Source organism: Hydra viridissima, unplaced genomic scaffold (assembly GCF_058129835.1).
Source record: "Hydra viridissima isolate aposymbiotic clone 2 unplaced genomic scaffold, HvirCarnegie_v1 scaffold_15, whole genome shotgun sequence".
Taxonomy (NCBI): Eukaryota; Metazoa; Cnidaria; class Hydrozoa; order Anthoathecata; family Hydridae; genus Hydra; species Hydra viridissima.
The window spans coordinates 7,932,559-7,950,269 of NW_028324314.1; the positions used below are offsets into that span (position 1 = coordinate 7,932,559).

Here is a 17,711-nt window from a genome sequence, read left to right on the forward strand (position 1 = left end):
AAAGTTTGATACAGCGAGTTTTTTCCTGTAAAACAGTTAAAAATTACTTTTTAAAAATAAGAATCATAAATTATGACGATGTTTATAATGTTAAAAAAAAAAAAAAATTAATACAAGTTTTTTTCAAATATTAGTTTATAGTACAATCTTAGATTTAAAAACCAAACGACAAACGCAAAATCAAATACGAACACGCTGATATCCTTTCAAACTATTGATTATCTGGCAAAAATAGTCGTGTTAAGCAAGAAACTATTTAAAATCAAGATGCGAAAATAGTCGGTATGAGCGTATGATGAATTTATCTCACGAACATATGTATTGCGCAGCGAAAAGTATATTCGTTTTGTGCAGCGAAAGGATTAATAGCTTTTAGCAGCTTCTTATTCTTTTGCAATAGGAGTAAAGTTATGATGCTAATCTTCAGATTTTTAATTTTAAGACTTTTTATCATTTGTTATGAATCAGGTATATTACATATATTTATTACAAATCTGGTATATTACAATTCTTTACTATTTAATTAATTTTTATAAAAGGCTGCAAACCTGGAGTCTTTTAAAGTTTCATTTAAAACAATCATTTAAGCTCAGAACAAAAGTGTATAGATAAAGCTAGGTTCTAGGCTTCCTTTGAAAAAGATGTTTACTTCTAAAATTTATCTGAATATAAAAAATAAACATCGAAGTAGAAAAAAATCAACCTCTCTTTCATTAATTTAAGCCTTTTTTAAAGCAAGCGCATTTTAAAGTAAACACACAGAAAAAAAGAGTTTTATGGTTTACGCAATTAATTTACCTGATTACTATTCTATTTTTTTTTTTTTTTTCATAAATATATGCGTAGTGATTTTAAGCTGGTGCTTGTAACAATTCACCTGAATATCTTGCGATCAGTGCTCTTAAACAACTTGTATATATAAAATAACACGTTTCTTTTTCATGAAAGCTTTTTTTCTATAAATAACTTTAGGTCATTTTTTAAACTCATCAAAATCTTTTATGTATTTTAAATATCGATAGAGAGAGAGTGGAGTGAGAGAATGAGCAGAGTTAAAACTTGCAAATTAAGTTTAAAATTTTTCATAAAAGCGTCCTTTTGTTATAGAGTAACGCATTATATCATTTTATGCATATTTAATCAACCCTAACATTTTAAATGAACCAATTTTTAAACAACTGTGTCGCTGTTTTTCTATTCAATCTCTTGATCGAATTTTTTTAAGTTCTCCGAGCTTTTCAAAAAAGTTCATCAATATCACCTGCCATTTTAAATCCACGAGGTGTTTGGAAAAACACCAAAGAACGTTCTATCGTTTTGAAGGAAGTGAGATAAATATAGGCATCAGGAAAAAAAAGTCAACGTCAGCGTTCTGCACCGTTTATTTTTTCTTGAACCTGAAAGATAAAAAAGAACATTGTTAATACATACCAGTGACGTAATTTGGAGAATCCTTTCTATTAAAAGTTTGTTATAGCAAAGATTAGAGATTAAGCAATTGTCCTGAAAGGGACCAAGATGCAGAATTTATTATGGGTTACTTGTATTTTTTATCTGATACTTGAGGAAATAGTTTGGGTAAATGCTGATGAAACTACTGCAAATTTTGGTGGTAAAGATTACATTGCGTACAAAATCGCAAATAAACAAGAAACGCGAAAAGATAAAGTCACCTTACGTTTTAAGACGACGGAAGCCTTCGGTGTACTCATTTACAGCTGCGGAGAACAAGGCGACTTCCTGCTCTTGGAGCTGCAGCGAGGAAAGCTGGTGTAAGTATTAAGTTACTGAAGTACTTTTCTCGTATTTAAAAAGTTTGTTGTAAATATAAAAGCGTTGTAAAACGAGAGATTGAGCAGGTAGCATCATACAGCTAAGATATAGATATCAACAACTGTTTGATCCAAGTTTTAGCATTACAAACAGCTTTTTATTGAAAACGCGTAAAAACGTGTGGGATTTTGACACGCGAGTAAGAGGAAATTTTTTCTAGTTGTGAAAAATTACCGCTATTTTTAACTGGTTCCAACTGCATTTGTGGCTTATCAACGGAGACATTTTAATTGCAATTGATGCGTTATCCAGTATTGCAATCGCCATTAAATAATTACACTTTAACGTGTATTTTTTAAGTTAAGGATAACTATTGTGATTGTGTTGTGAATTTTCGGATTAAAAAAAAATTAAAGTTTTCAAAAGTTTTAAAACTTAAATATTTAAAAAAAAGGAAGTTTAAAAATGATTTTTTTTTTAAATTTTAAAGTTTTAATTTTTATAAAGAACAAGAAAAGGGAAAAAAATTTTTAAAATTGCAGAGTTTTAGCATCATTTTCCTTAAAAATACGAAAACCTGCCCAGCATGTATTAGAAAACCTGCTAAACAATAAATTGGAAAACCTAATATTTGCATGAGAACATATGTCAGCGAATCTTCTCAGTGAAACGCGCTCCCGTGGAAAAGAAAACGACTGTTTTAGTGAATCGATCAATTGTTTAAACGCGCTCCCGTGGAAAAGAAAGCGACTGTTTTCGATCAATTGTTAAAAGAAAAATAAAAGTTCATCAGGATTTTTTATGTTTTAACAACCAATGGGAATTGCAGTGATTTATATCGATTTACACCAAATTGTACCTAAAAAATAAAAATGGGCCAGCTGCTGGATATGTGGTCCTTTAACTCAATAAACTCAATTTTTTTAGATGGATAAAATATATCCACCAAAGACTCGAAATGAAAAACGAAAACTCCCATGAATTTGTAACAATAACATCACGTTGATGGGGTTAGCTAGATGATCGAGTTGATGTGGTTTATTTAAATTAAGTTAAATGAATTAAAGAAACTTTATTAACTTTTAAGTAGGTTAGGTTTGTTTTATTGTAAGGTTTTATAAAGAATAGGTTCTTTTCTATTCAGCTACACTGGAAACTTCGGTTCAACCTTAGAAGAATCTGGCGCTCATCAAATAATTCACCCAAAACAATGTAACGACAACCTTTGGCATGATGTTGTTATTTTACGAGAAAATGGTACCCATGTTTATTTTACGGTAGACGATAAAACTCAATCTCATGTTTCACACTTGGACTTCGAACAACTTAATCTGGATGATCTTTATATTGGAGGTCTGGATTTGATTCAAGAACACAATGCACGTTGCTTAAACACAAAAGAAAAAAGTAACTTTATAGGCTGTTTGTCAAATGTGAGATTTAATAGCATTGATCTACTTTACGGTGCAATTGAAAAATTCACAAATTTCAAAACTTTTGGTCAACTTTCTTTTACATGTCCTGATCGTAAATTTGATATCTTTGGATTTCATTCAAAAAATTCTCTCTTGTTGTTACGAAGAAACATCCTCAATGTGAACGAACTAAACTTTGCTGTAGAACTCCGAACATTTGAACCAAACGGGCACATTGGAACGCACAAATGCACGAACGGTGCAATCGAGCTCATACTTGTAAACGGAAAAATTAACTTTATCATTTCCTTTATCGGCTTGTCCGCTCACACAGCTATTAATATAAAATCAGAGATAAAAATTGATGACGGCAACTGGCACATGATTAGGGTTCTTGTGCAACGGAATGAAGAAATTATTAAACTTCAAGTGGACCATGTTCCGGAAACTCATCAATTTAAAAGTGATTTTCGATTGGGAAGCAGTGATGGTATAGGAAATTTCATGGGAGAGATAACAATTGGAGGCAGTACACAAGAGTTTCCAACTTTAATTGCTTGTTACAGAACGATTGAGGTTGAAAGTGAAACTGTTTTTTTCGAATCTAGTAAAATAATAATAAAACATGAGGTCACCAAAGGCTGCAACATTAACGATTTGTGCTTCCCTAATCCATGTCTTCATAAAGGAAAGTGCTCTCAATCTTTGCAGAAGTATACCTGTAATTGTACTAACACTGACTATTCAGGAAAAAATTGTGAAACGTGCGTTTACAAACGAACCTGTTTCGAATTAAAAGCATCAGGCTTTTACGCGAGTGGCTATTTTAAGCTATGTGCTAATAACGAAAGAGTTTTTCAAGCATATTGTGATATGCAGTCAGGGGAAACTATAATAGAACATAATGTAAAAAACGACACGCAAGTAGATAGGGGTGAAATAGTTGGGCAGACACAACCGATTTATATACACTCTATCAAGTATTCTGTGGATACAGTTGCCATTGTGGATTTGATGGAAATGAGCATTTCATGCAAGCAATACATTAGATTTGATTGTTTCCAATCAAAGTTATTAGATGGAGTCGGAAGGAAGCGATACGACGATTACAAAGGAGCACGATGGTTGTCCAGAGATAGTGTACGGCAGCATTTTTGGGGTGGATCAACTCCTGATAGACAAACATGTAGCTGCGGGATGGATCAATCGTGTGCAAGAGGAATTGATGGTAAAGAACGTTATAAACTTAATTATCACTTACTTTAGGAAACGTAAAACTTATTGAAATTACATCAAACAAAATACTACTTTCAATTTACTAAGTTTTCTTTCTTTTTCTTTTTTTACTAAGGTTCTACCTATGATTGTAACTGTGACGTTGGTGACGCCACATGGCGTCTTGATGAAGGATATTTAACTCAGAAATCACTCTTGCCGGTCACCGAAGTTCAATTCAGTATTGGAAAATCAATGAACATTAAATCTTACTTTAGTGTAGGACACTTAAAATGTTCGGGTATAAAAGAAATTCCATCTGAAGTCTTTTTGACGACAGTGGCTTCAAACATTAAAGTTGATCAACCAAAAATTATTAACACTTCCATGATTTACGACAAAAGAAGCTTTCGAAACGTAACTATTGTTACTTCCCAAGTTGTAAGTGAGAACATCGATACTCTCTTTTCAAAACCGTGGCTTATAACCATTGTATGTGTCGGAATTTTGCTCTGTCTATTATTAGTTGTGCTAGTGTTAATTCTATTTCGGCAACATGTCGGAGATTTGTTAGTCAAGTGTGTATATGGAAATCACGTGAATAAACCTAAAATAGAAATTGAGGATTATAAAAGATATTCTACGGTGACCGAAAATCAATCTGATTGGGATATTCACCATTTGTCAACTACTTTTCCTACAAGCACGCCAGCTCCATCTTATGGCTTAACTGATGACGAAGAAAATACAATTGACATGCGTTGTCGCACAGTGGAGGATGTAAGAGTGAAACGCAGTTTTAAAAGAATTAAAACCTGGGGAAGTCATACTGCTTCTGCGCCAACAGTTATGGGATCAATCAGCAGTCTGCAATATGCAAATGATAATGTGCAGGCGACAAACTTTGATGAAACTTTATCCAAGTCAAAGTGCGAAAAAATCTTCGGCTCTTCTGATACAGCGTTTAGCACAACGGCAACAGACGGTGAGGCAGATTCTATAATTGATAGTAGCGCATCGGAATACAGTCAAAAATCAAGCACCAATTCAATTAAAAGCTCTCTTAAAGAATCAGAGCATGAGTCTCCTCGAGGAAGCAACAAGTTTGAAAAAAATACCGTCAACTCCTGCTTTAAAAAAATTGAAAACCACGAAAAGTCTCAGAAAAATTCTGACAAATATTATCACATCCCTCCAACTATATATGCTGATTCGATGAAAAACTTCGTTCCTGTAATGCCGCTGCCAATAGGTGGTTTCCACAACCTTAAGCCGATTGTAAGATGTGGTCTTCCACTCGAATACGGAAGCCATTTAACAATGATTAAGAATGCTTCGAACAGATGTCACCTTAAAAACGCTTCAATAACTAGACTAATTCCAGTAAAACGTGTTTCGGTTGCATCGGAGCCTTATAAGGCGTATACACATCCTACAATTCAAGAGAGGTGCGAAGAGACATCTGATAGTGAGCATGACACGCTACATTATTTCTACGACAATCCTCGTAATTCAGATGGATTTTATGATAACAACGATGGAGATCAAGGTTCCTCACCTTCCTCGGAAACAAGACCTTTATTTGACGAGATAAACTCAAGAGATGAACGCGAGAGAGAAGCCGATGAACAAATCAAGTTACTTAAACGAAAAGTAATCGAGAAAGCAACTTCAGTTGATGAGGGATATTAAAAAAAAAAACACACGCAGCAAAAAATCTGCAAAAACCGAAAGATTTAGAAGAGATTACATTTACTTTACGCTTACGTAAACTAAAAATAAATACGTTCGTAGCTAAAATAAATCTTTAAAATAACTTTGCTAAATGAAGAAATTATGAAATAGTAAGAGTACAAAAAAAAAACAAAAACTAAAACCTTTCAACATGCAGGGCTCCAAATTTATCTTTTTTAAAAAAAGTTTTATATTTATTTTGAAGTTTAAACCTCGTATTTTTATACCACTTTGTAAATAGTTGTTGTTACCTAAGATTTAAAACGCTGGTCAAAGCGAATTCAATTTAATTGGCAAACTGACCTTTTAATGGCCGGATTCTTAATAGGCCAAGTATTCTTCTTATCTGAGAACGCGTTTTTCAACTTGCATCTATCATTAAAAAGAGTCTTTCAGACGTCAATAAGTACTTGTTATGATTTTTGTGTTTTACTGAATCTATTTTTAGTCATTTTTTTCTGGTATAAATGGATTTAAAGTTTTGAAATTGCTTAGAAATCTTTATTGCTGTCGGTAAAAATTGCTTAACAATTTCTCGAAGAAAAAGCCACAACATTTACAGCATGTTTTATAATTTTTCAGCATATTTGGCTTTTCCACAAGTCCTTTGCCGCATGTTTGGCAATCATTTTCAACTTTGAAACAGTATTTGTTAGACTATATTACGTGACTTCGTAAAATATACAAGCTTACTAAACACCTAAAACCATTATGAACTCGTTTGACCAAATAAACACCTAAAACCATTATGAACTCGTTTGACCAAATAAACCTCACGCTTAAAATAACGTGATTATTACTTGAATATTTATTTATAATCATTTGTATTCGTTTGCTAATTTTTATGAATAGGATTACATTATTATATCATTAACTAAATATTTCTAGTTTTTCTTTTTACTTATAAAAAGTGAGTTGAATAGGAACAATAAAGAAAATGAACATTTAGACAAAGCGAAGCGCAAGCATTTTTGTATGGATGTTTCACATTCTTATTCGGAAATTTACCATGAGGTAATTAAATAGGATAAAGATTTAACCTTGCCCATAAAGATATAACCTTGCGCATAAAGATTTAACCTTGCCCCCTTGGATAAAGATTTGACCTTGCCCACAACTAACAGACAACTTATAAACCAATTTAGGGAATTATACCAAAAAAAGATCTGGTTTTGAAAAAAAGCAAATAACACAATAGATGCACAACTTAGTAAAAAGTCCACAAAAAAATTCACGCACTTTACTCCTTCATAGGAATGGTGATGTTCTTGCAAGCTGCATAGTAAAGACATGGTCTTGCAAGCTGCATAGTAAAGACATGGTCTTGCAAGCTGCATAGTAAAAACATGGTCTTGAGGAATCCAGAAAGAATATCTACTGTTTGACATCAGGGCTAATCAGTTAAAAATGTTTTGCAAAAGAGCAGATAATTCATTAAATCATCGTCAATTTGGAACATAGATGGGTCTGGTCTTTAGTTGGATAAAAACGCAGCAAATGCAGCAAAGAATACTAATTATGCTAAATCAATTGACATCTGGCCAACGTAAAACTATTACACATATAGTTGCTGTAAATGCTGCCGGTGGCAGAATACCACCACATTTGATACCTAAACAAAATTGGGAATGGTTTAATATAATTTAAAAATAATTCAAATATTCAATTTTTATTTTAAAATTTTTTATATTAAAGTATATAAAATTTTGATTAAGGCTGAATACGTTGAAAACAAACACACGCACACAAACACACAAGAGTTGGACAAAATAAGCAAAATTTTCAAATGTTTATAGTTTCTTCATGTACGTTATCATATTCTACCAAAGTCTTTGTTTACTTTCAGATATCATAAGCAAGAAATAAAAAAAGTAAAAAAAAGCATAATGACGAACTTTTCAGACTTCAAAAGATGACATTGTTGGTGCTTGTATGGCAAGCGTTTGTGTTACAGATGTGGGGAATTATTATAGGTTTCCCAGAAACATTAATGAATTCACCGTTTTTACGAACTTGTTATTATTGTGTTACCATGTGAGAATAAACTGTTTACAACATCAACTCTTTTTTATATTTAATTCACAACCACAACATATTCATTAGTACCCTAAAATAGATTGCAATTATAATGCGTAATTCCCCATAACCCGCCCAAAGCTAACATAACATAAAGTAAACAGCTATTATTATAAATACCCTAAATAATTGCTTTCTAGTAGCTTGGAAGAAGTTACTCACGACATACTCCCCCGATTAAAGCTGAGATTTTGGCTTTAATCAACTTCCTTCAATCTCGTTTCCATGATGTAATTGATCTTCTGTATTGCATCCAATTTCGCCCGTCTCGTTGTTCTTTTCAAGGTATCCCCTTTTGATTGGGTTATCAAGTTCTCACCCAATTCAATTTCTATTGTGCCTCACCATCCATTTCCAGGCTAAACACTAATTGAATTGGTCGTTCAATAATATAACCACTTCCTAGTCGAATTTTAATGCCACATGAAACTCCGTCCTTCCGTTTAACTTTGTTTCATACTTATCCAGTATTGAGAAGTGCCTTGTCTTTCACATTGTCTTTAATAAGAGTCAAGCTTCCGGACACCTGGCAGTTTCATGTTGCTTCTCTTTTTCTTTACTTGTTGTGGTTTTACCATCGCGTGTACGTGTTCGTTCATCTATCTTTATCTTAGGTGATCCTTACAATTTTTTTTCTAAACTTGACTCTCTGTATTGTACAATCACTTTTTGTTGTTAAATCGATATCTTCTTCAAGCAAGATTGCAGGTCTTTCCCTCATTAATACGGTTGGTGATAGCCGAATTGGTCACCTTGGTAACAAAATGGTATATTGTTCAGAGAGCACTCCACATACAACTATACTTCCTTCAATTCATAAAAATTTAGTCTTTGGAAATTTTACCGATTGTTTTTGATAAACTTTTCTTCCAATTAATCTTGCAAATAAATACTGTATAATATTTTTCCAGTGATTAAAACAGTTGCACTAAATCCCAATACGTCAAACTATAAAAGTTTGTTTTTGTAATTTAAATCTAATTTGTATTTATAATCGCAAATGTAATTGGCCGTTGCTACTTAGAGCGCAATGCGCTCTATGCAGCCATATGCTACTCGGAGCGCAATACTTTGTACGCATGCGCTAAATCTTGTTGATGTTTTGAACAATTTTGATTTGATTTGCTTTCATTTTGCGATAATTTTTTTGTTCAAAATAATGTCGCTAAAAGTTCATGATACTTTCTTATCCTGGGATGAATTTTTTCGAGCAGTTGAAATACACTGTAATGAAACATTCCAACCCATGGTTAAACATGGTTGCAAGCTAACGGTAACAGCTAATACTAAGACCAAGCTCGACCAAAGACCTTATCCTGAAATGTTTAAATACGTGTACTATAATTTAATTTGCACACATGGCGGATTCAATTCAAGCAAAGGAATAGGGAAAAGAAATTCAGGGTATATTTCACTTATATAAATGCTTGCAGTCTTAACTGTAACTTACGTATATTGTAAATATATTTCAATGAACAAATACTTTACAATGTTCTTGTAAAAACAAGGTGGCCACTGGTCATAGAATTCATGGAAATGTCATTGAATTTTATTTGGTCATGGAATTATTAGAAGATTCTATAATTATTAGAAGAATTAATTAGAAGATTCAAGAGCATTTGAGCGTTTTTGAATAAATTTTTTCTGTTGTTGTCATTTTAGATCATCCAAAAATAACTGTCCAGCAAAAATTTATGCTGCTTTAACAAATGATAGAACAAAGATAATTGTTAAACAAATGATAGAAACACACAATCATGTTATTGGTAAAAATATTTATCTTTAAAATTTGTTTTATTGTACATGAATAATAATTTACTATTTTTTATATATTTAATTTTGTAAATCTGTCTTTAAAGTTCTGCTTTTCATTGTGTATAGTTTAATTTACAAAAAACTTTAATTTAAGGTTTTTTAAAATTTAAATTGTTTAAATAGGATGAATAAATAAAATCCTACAATAATGCTGTGCAATGAAAGACAAAAAAGTATGCAGTGAAAAGCTTTTTTTTAAACCCTAAAGTTACATATTTAAACGACTTATGAAAAAAGTAATTTTTAGTATCATATAACCTGATCAAATAAAATATTTGACTTTTCAGATCAAGATCTTTATGTCCAAAATTGCTTTTTTGCTCTGATAAGCTAGTAAACAAAATGGTGGAACTAGGTACAGAAACATTCCACTATTATCTAAAGCAATTAGATAAATTTGAAGAGATGGTTAGTTATGGCAAAAGATTTGAAACTTTCATTGAAGATCAACAAGTATCAGGTAGTAAGACAACCTATATCTCATCTGAAAGCTTCGTAGTAGGTCCTTGTAGTTCCGGTAGTTCAGTAAACAATGATCCTATGAAATCTTCTAATAAAAATACAATTATGAATGAATATCAAGATAAAGAATTCTTTGACAAAAATAATGAAAATCCATTCATTGATGATCGTGTAAAAGATGAAGTCACTGGATTTGAGGATAATCATATTAATTTTATGACTGAAAGTATGTCTCAACAAGAACAGATAAACAAACCTTTAGATGTCCAAAGGTTAAAACTTATTAAACCACCGCTTAAAGTTGCTAAAAGAGGCAGACGTAGGGGTTCTGGCCAAACAGCATTAGGATTAACTAAAGAAACAGTAAAAAGGAAATGTTGTTTTTGCAAAAAGTGTCATCCTGATAAGAATTTAGGGAAGGCATTAAAAACAAAATGGTTGAAATGCACCAAATGTGTCAGATATTTTCATGATGTGTGCTTAGGAGATAAGCCTACACATGATTTACATCTATGTTTATTTTGCATTAGATAAATAGAGAATAGTTAATAATAGCAATACTTTTTCGTTTTTTATATAACATTTTTCAATAAAGTTTCATTATAGCTTAAAAGGAAAACCCTTATATAAAATCCTCATCTACAAGTGAAGAGTTTATTTTCAAGATGTGGTATAAGCAAAAAGTAACAAATAGATAATAATAAAAAGTAACTTTAAATACAAACAACTTTAAAAAAAAATTAATTATTATAAATTTTTAAAAAAATAATGAATTGCAAATCGCATAAAAATTACTTTGTAAAGTAAACAATATTTAAAGTGGTACATTAAAACAAAGTTGCTCATACCACATTTTGAAAATAAACTCTTTATGTAGTCAAAGATAGTTTGAACTCTAAAAATTTCTAATTGTAAATATTTAGTTTAAATTTTCCATTCCTTAAGAAATCATTTAATGTAGTATTATCTAAGCCACACAATTGTGGAACTATAAACATTAAATTAAAAAATTTCACTTATTTTAGATATTGATAACAACATTTGGTTGCCACAAAATTTTATAATATTTAAGATTAGTACTGACAAACCATTATGGTATGCCAGCATTGATCTAAAATGTTTATGTACAAGACTTTGGCATTTCAAACAGATTTTGCAATCTACATAAATGTAAGCAAATATCTTTCATTGGTTTACTTAAAAAAAATTTTATCTTGTTTATATTAAAAAAATAGAATGTATATTCTCTTATTTTTTACAAATATATATGTGTGTGTGTCAATTTTATTTTAAGGCTATCAATTCAATCTAAATATAACATTATCTTTGATCGAAATATAATAAATATTATGCATTTTAAAGTCAAGCATGTGCAATTAAAAAATACTGTAAAGTGGCCATATATAGTTGGTAAAAAAAGAGTTAATTGCAAATTCTATTTTGGTGCTTACTGTTGTTGGTTTTGAATGTAGAATTATTTGTAATTTTTTTTTTCCTACTTAGATATTGTTAGTCTTTGCACATGTGCCCAAGTTTCTAGGATATGGTGTTAAAATCATTATTTACAAAGTTGTGTGTGATGCAAAGCAAATATGAAGATTCAGTAAATGAGGTTCAGCTCATCAAATCAAATCCTTATTAGGTTTATGTGAGATTTCCTAGTGGTCATGAGACTACAGTGTCTACTAAACAGCTGGTTTCCATTGGAACAACTCCAATAATACAAACATCAAACAACAATTTAGAAGTAACAACCATCTATAACTATCCCCCAATCCCTAATGGTAGCAATGGAACTCCTTTAATCTCCGAAAAGGAACTAGAATTTATCGATGCCATAATTTTAGCAATCTACATCAAAATATTCAACTATTAGTTTTGTTGCAATTTATACCAATAAAATATTTATTAAAGTTAATTATTTATAGTTATAATTATTACTTTTTATTTACATTATTGTAAGAAACTTTAACAAAATATATTAAAAATGTATTATTGCTATTATTATTACTAATAGCTGCACTAAATTTAATATTTTCTAAAATTGTGTCATTGATAATCAAATTTGGTTGAAAGAAAAAACAAGATAATGAGCCATGTGGTTCATTATCTTGTTTTTTCTTTGGAAAATCATATTGTTATAATTATTTTAAAAAATAGTGAATTTATGTTTATTTCAAAACAAAAAATAAATACTTTATATAGTTTATAATATAAAAAAATATTATTAATTCACAAGTTTTTCTCCTATATATAAAAACAAGAACACATAAAATTACATGTAGATATCTATGATGTCTGCATGTAATCTAGAGACAACTATAAACTAAAAAGGTTACCTTAGTTTACTTATGCATATGAACTAGAATGTTTTTCTCAAATGAATTCATGATTATTTTAGATAAATGCTGGCAAGCCATAATGGATTGCTTAGAACTTATCTAAAACATTTCATTCAAATAAACACTGCATTGAACTGATGAAATTATTGACTCTCCAAATAAATGTTATCGTTGTATTTTGATGGCTATAGGATGTTCTAATCTAAAACATTTACTTTATAAATTGCACAAAATGTTTCTCTTGTAGATAATTTTTCATTTCGATTTAGCCGCCTATCCAACCAGCTTTATTGTGAAATATAAATCGCACTGTTTTAATAAAATAATTGCGCATGCGTGTACAATATTGCGCTCTGAGCAGCTTATGGCTACGTAGAGCGCATTGCGCTCTACGAAGACACTTCGAATGTAATTTTTATATAATATTTTTATTATTTTAAATGTTTTCAAATATTTGAGAAGTTACAAAAGTGATTTTAATCGACGTCACAATGATATTATATTACATATATAAAAAAAAAAAATGGTAAAAATTTTCCCATTTTAAAATAAGGAAATTTTTAGAAACGTCATCTTTAACATTGACCAATCAAATTTTAAATAACTAACTTTTGATATTGCAATATATAAATATTATACAACTATTTAAATATTAATTGGCGACAACAGCAATTAGTGATGGTTCCACGTGATGGTTCTACACTGTTTGTCAAATGAAGAATGAAAAATCCACGATGAAATTATTGTTAAAAAATGTACCTTTTCGTGTTCTTTGTTAAAAAATGTACCTTTTAAAAGAAACTAAAAAAAAGTCTGACGGCAACAAAAGCAACGTGTTTCAAAAGTACTTTTATTGAGTGGATCTTTTTTAGCCTGATGATCTTAAAGATGAATTAACAATCACTTCTAAATACAGACCTCCGTACAGCTAAACAGACTAACACTGAAACACACCGCTTTTTGATAACATCAGGGTGACACATATTTAAAACATCGATTGCATATAAACTTAGAAATTATGAAGTAATGTTCATCAGTTCTAACTTTATATGTAATCGATGTTTTTTGCCGAGCTATAATGTCTGCAATGATTGATTTTTGCCGAGGCTGTTTTGCGTGGTTTTATTCTCATTGCCAAGGCTAGATATCAACATTTTAATCTGAAATAATTCTTTTTAATTCTGAATATAACTGACAAAAAAAAATTGTATTTCTTAATTACATCTTACGTTTCTTAATTACAACTTTCAAATTCTCACTTACATCTTGAAAAGTTGTAGTAATGTAGCTTATTTTATGCATTATTATTATAAATAGTGTTTCAATTTTTTTGCACATGCTCATTGGCAGTTACAATGAGTAAAAAGGTAATTTATATTTTGTTTTCTTAATAATAAATTGTGTTTTTTAGACTAGAAGTGAAAATGTATTTGATAACTACATTATACTGTATGTTATTAAAAATGAGAAAAAAATTTTGAAGTACATAATAAGATGTTTTTTAATACATTAAAATACATTTTAGTGTGCACTTCAAATTTTTTACACAGTATACTAATTAATGTGTTTTATAGATGAGTAATTTCTTTTTTACAAATAGATGATTTATAAATTTATCTATCTCCTATTAGCTCAACATAGATATTCCACAATTGGATCAGCACATATGATTATGGAAGAATGTGAGGATAGTGAAGATGATGATATTGAAGATTCGGATTCATTTTTCGCTTATACTACTAAGTTTTCGAGCTTGACTGCATCAGAATCAGGTTCTGAAGATAATAACACTGAAGAAAGTGATGACAATCAGTACACAGACGTTTATCTAGCAGCCACTGCAGAGGATTTTTTAATGCCGCCGAAAAGAGCTAGAACAACGTGTGGTCCATCTAGAAATTCAAACCAATAGAAAGATGAGCCGAATATTGTAAAACAAATTCAATTTACTGTGGATCCTGGTTTGAAGATAAACATGGAGAGCAAGAAACCATTAGGTTTCTTTAGACTATTTGTTACTGAAGAGCTTATAAATACCATGGTAGTTGAAACTAATCGCAACGCAACGCAAGAAATAAATAAGGAGCGTCCCCCCAGAAGAAGCTCACGTTTTAAAGGTCCGAAACCAATAAATTCGGACGATATGCGGCAGTTCCTTGGAGTTCTTCTTCATATGGGGTGTGTCAAAATGCCATCTTTAGAACACTATTGATCTAAGAACAGTCTCTATAGATTTCCCTTATTTTCTAGAATAATGTCACGAAACAAATTCCAACTAATATCACTTAAATAATGCAACTTATAACACCTACTGCCCTAATAAAAATATATCAATCGATGAGTCGATGATGGTTTGGAAGTGACGTCTTGTATTTAGGCAGTATGTAAAAAGTAAAAGACATAAGTATGGTATCAAGTTCTATGAGCTTTGCGAATCAGATGGTATTGTACTAAAAGTAAAAATCTACTCTGGCGAGACAACTCTCGATAAACATTTGTTGGGTCAAACGGGAGCTATTGTTTTAGATTTAATTTAAAAATTTCTGGGAAAAGGTTATCACCTCTACACCGATAGTTTTTATAATTCCTTTGAATTAACAAAGCACATGATAAATCAAAAAACATATATTTGTGGTAACGTGGTAAACCCAACATTATTAAATATTACAATCAATATATGTCAGGAGTAGATAGGGCGGAACAAATGGTATCATATTATGATTGCCGAAGAAAGACAATTAGATGGTATAAAAAAGTAGCACTTCATCTCTTTGATACTTTTTTGTTTAATGCTTCCTGTCTAAATAGCAAATATGGGATAGATCAAATAATTTCCTTGCTTAAGTTTAGAGAATTAGTTGTTACGGATTTATTGGGTGAACGTTTGAATAAAATTGTGCCTCGAATCACCGATATAAGTTTCCACTACTTGCCTTTAATACCACCGAATGAAAAGAAAAAATTCCCAACCAAACCATGTCGAGTCTGCTCTAAAACAAAACGTAAAGAAACATGATATGAATGTGCTGTTTGTGAAAATAGACCTCCGTTATGTATTGGCGAATGTTTCAGAATGTATCAATTAACAGAATAGGTTTACACTTAAATTTTCATGAAATAAAGTTAAATAAATACCAATGTTTCATTTTTATCTGTTTTAAGCTATTTCTGTCTTTATCCGCATTTAAATTAGGTTCCCTGGATTTTTAAAATAAAAACTTGAATGTAATATTTTCTGAAACCAAATCTGAAGCTAAGAAAAAAAAAAAAAGAATAGAAAAAGCCAGTCATGCACAAATATCATTTGAAATAAGTTAGTATAACTACGAGTTTACTCGTAATTGGCAAGCTCATGACGCCGGCTTACTACGAGTATTCTCGTAGTTGGCAAATAGCAAAGTCCCGCTAACTACGAGTATGCTCGTAGTTGGCAAATAAATGACGCCAACTTATTACGAGTATACTCGTAGTTGACAGCGAAAGTGTTAAACTCTCAAACACCACTTTCACACTTTCGTAATTTTCTATGAGAATTACGAAATTAGTCAAAGAAAGAGAAGGCGATCCATTTTCAGTGTAAAGAAGGACCACTTTAAACTTTTTATGAAAAAGACGCCACTAAGGAGGAATACATGAGACTTTGATCTCTTTAAACAAGTCTTTAATAGCAAAAAACAAAAGCAAAGTTGTATTTTTTTTTCGTAAAAAGCAAAAAAATTCTTCACGAAGTTTTTTTTGGTCATTTATTAAAATGTTACTCGAAGTCAAATTCCTCTGTTTTAACTAAAAGCTATAATTTTTCTCCTTTACTTTTGGCGAGTTTTTTTTATCTAAACTTATCTTAATCTATCTTAATTTTATCTTATCTTGTCTTATGTTAATCTTATCTTATGTTATTCTTATCTTATTTTATTTAATCTTATCTTATCTAATCTCAAACTTTTTAAGTCTTTTAAGCCATTTAAGTCTTTTGATTAATAAATTGTGGTTTGCATAATACAGATTTGATCACGGTACTCTTGCTGTCATGTCTGGTACTAGAACTTTCCAATACATCAACTTTAGAATCAATTAGTTCTCGACGAAAAATTACAGAAAACTTTTGACACAAATGTTGAAATCTTTTGGCATTTTACCAGCCAAATGTCAACTTTAACGAGAAAATTAAATATTCAAAAACTGTAATCGTAAACATGACCAACAGATTCTTTCCATATTCTAGGCACTGCAAACCTCAAAGATTTTTTTTAAATAAAAAAAAAATTTCGTAAGCAATTGAATAATTAAATTGAAAGAGGAGCTGTCTCTAAATAAAACTGAGCACAAATAAAATAAATTAGATATTATAAACCACCATAAATTACAGTTACAATATTTATAATTTTTTAAAACATTTATACGAAATACATTTAACAAAGGATTTTGAGTTTGTTTTAGATAAAGATCAAAACAAACTCAAAAACCTTTCAAACCCCGATTTCTATATTCGCCCAGCTTAATTGAAAAAAATAGTTTTTTTTGTTAGACCTATTATGAGATAATGAAGTATGAAGATTCGAGAAAATGAAGGATTTGAGAAAACTTGATGTATTGGAGCTGGATTTATTGACGGCTTTTAATTGGGTCTATTAGAACTTCCTGGGTAACCATGACTATTTTGAAACTGTAAATAGCATTAGCTATCCATCTGACCTGATTTGTCTCCCCTGGTTTTTTTAAATTTCAAACCTCTCGACGGAAACTCCCCAAGAAAGATCGAAAACTTCATGTTGCTTGAAGCGTTTGAAGATTATGTTGTTTGGCGCAGATGATAAGGACATGCATTTATTGAAAATTAATGCAATATTAAGTACTAGATTATGATGACCCATCCTAGATG

At 30.7% G+C, this 17,711-nt stretch overlaps 3 protein-coding genes across 3 annotated transcripts; all 3 read left to right on the forward strand.

Moving 5' to 3' along the window:
• The first annotated feature begins 897 nt into the window (after positions 1–897).
• On the forward strand, positions 898–6,412 carry LOC145192887 (contactin-associated protein-like 2). Its single transcript, XM_080070212.2, has 3 exons — positions 898–1,772; positions 2,918–4,416; positions 4,540–6,412. Exons 1-3 carry the CDS (start codon positions 1,519–1,521, stop codon positions 6,093–6,095), a joined length of 3,309 nt encoding a protein of 1,102 aa, XP_079926338.2. The 5' UTR covers positions 898–1,518; the 3' UTR covers positions 6,096–6,412.
• A 2,873-nt stretch (positions 6,413–9,285) lies between these two features.
• On the forward strand, positions 9,286–12,394 carry LOC149878473 (uncharacterized). The gene is made up of 4 exons (XM_090073413.1): positions 9,286–9,617; positions 9,876–9,979; positions 11,516–11,660; positions 11,994–12,394. Exons 1-3 carry the CDS (start codon positions 9,373–9,375, stop codon positions 11,656–11,658), a joined length of 492 nt encoding a protein of 163 aa, XP_089929539.1. The 5' UTR covers positions 9,286–9,372; the 3' UTR covers positions 11,659–11,660; positions 11,994–12,394.
• On the forward strand, positions 10,042–11,050 carry LOC149878474 (uncharacterized). Its single transcript, XM_090073411.1, has one exon. The coding sequence runs from the start codon at positions 10,371–10,373 to the stop codon at positions 11,022–11,024; it is 654 nt and encodes a 217-aa protein (XP_089929537.1). The 5' UTR covers positions 10,042–10,370; the 3' UTR covers positions 11,025–11,050.
• Positions 12,395–17,711: the final 5,317 nt, after the last annotated feature.

Excerpts from the sequence above, each read along its gene's own strand:
- LOC145192887 (XM_080070212.2), top strand. The coding sequence starts at position 1,519 with ATGCAGAATTTATTATGGGTTACTTGTATTTTTTATCTGATACTTGAG. Across the intron at positions 1,773-2,917 it reads CTGCAGCGAGGAAAGCTGGT|CTACACTGGAAACTTCGGTT; the intron begins GTAAGTATTAAG and ends TTTTCTATTCAG. Across the intron at positions 4,417-4,539 it reads GTGTGCAAGAGGAATTGATG|GTTCTACCTATGATTGTAAC; the intron begins GTAAAGAACGTT and ends TTTTTTACTAAG.
- LOC149878473 (XM_090073413.1), top strand. The coding sequence starts at position 9,373 with ATGTCGCTAAAAGTTCATGATACTTTCTTATCCTGGGATGAATTTTTT. Across the intron at positions 9,618-9,875 it reads ATAGGGAAAAGAAATTCAGG|ATCATCCAAAAATAACTGTC; the intron begins GTATATTTCACT and ends TTGTCATTTTAG. Across the intron at positions 9,980-11,515 it reads AACACACAATCATGTTATTG|ATATTGATAACAACATTTGG; the intron begins GTAAAAATATTT and ends CACTTATTTTAG.
- LOC149878474 (XM_090073411.1), top strand. The coding sequence starts at position 10,371 with ATGGTGGAACTAGGTACAGAAACATTCCACTATTATCTAAAGCAATTA.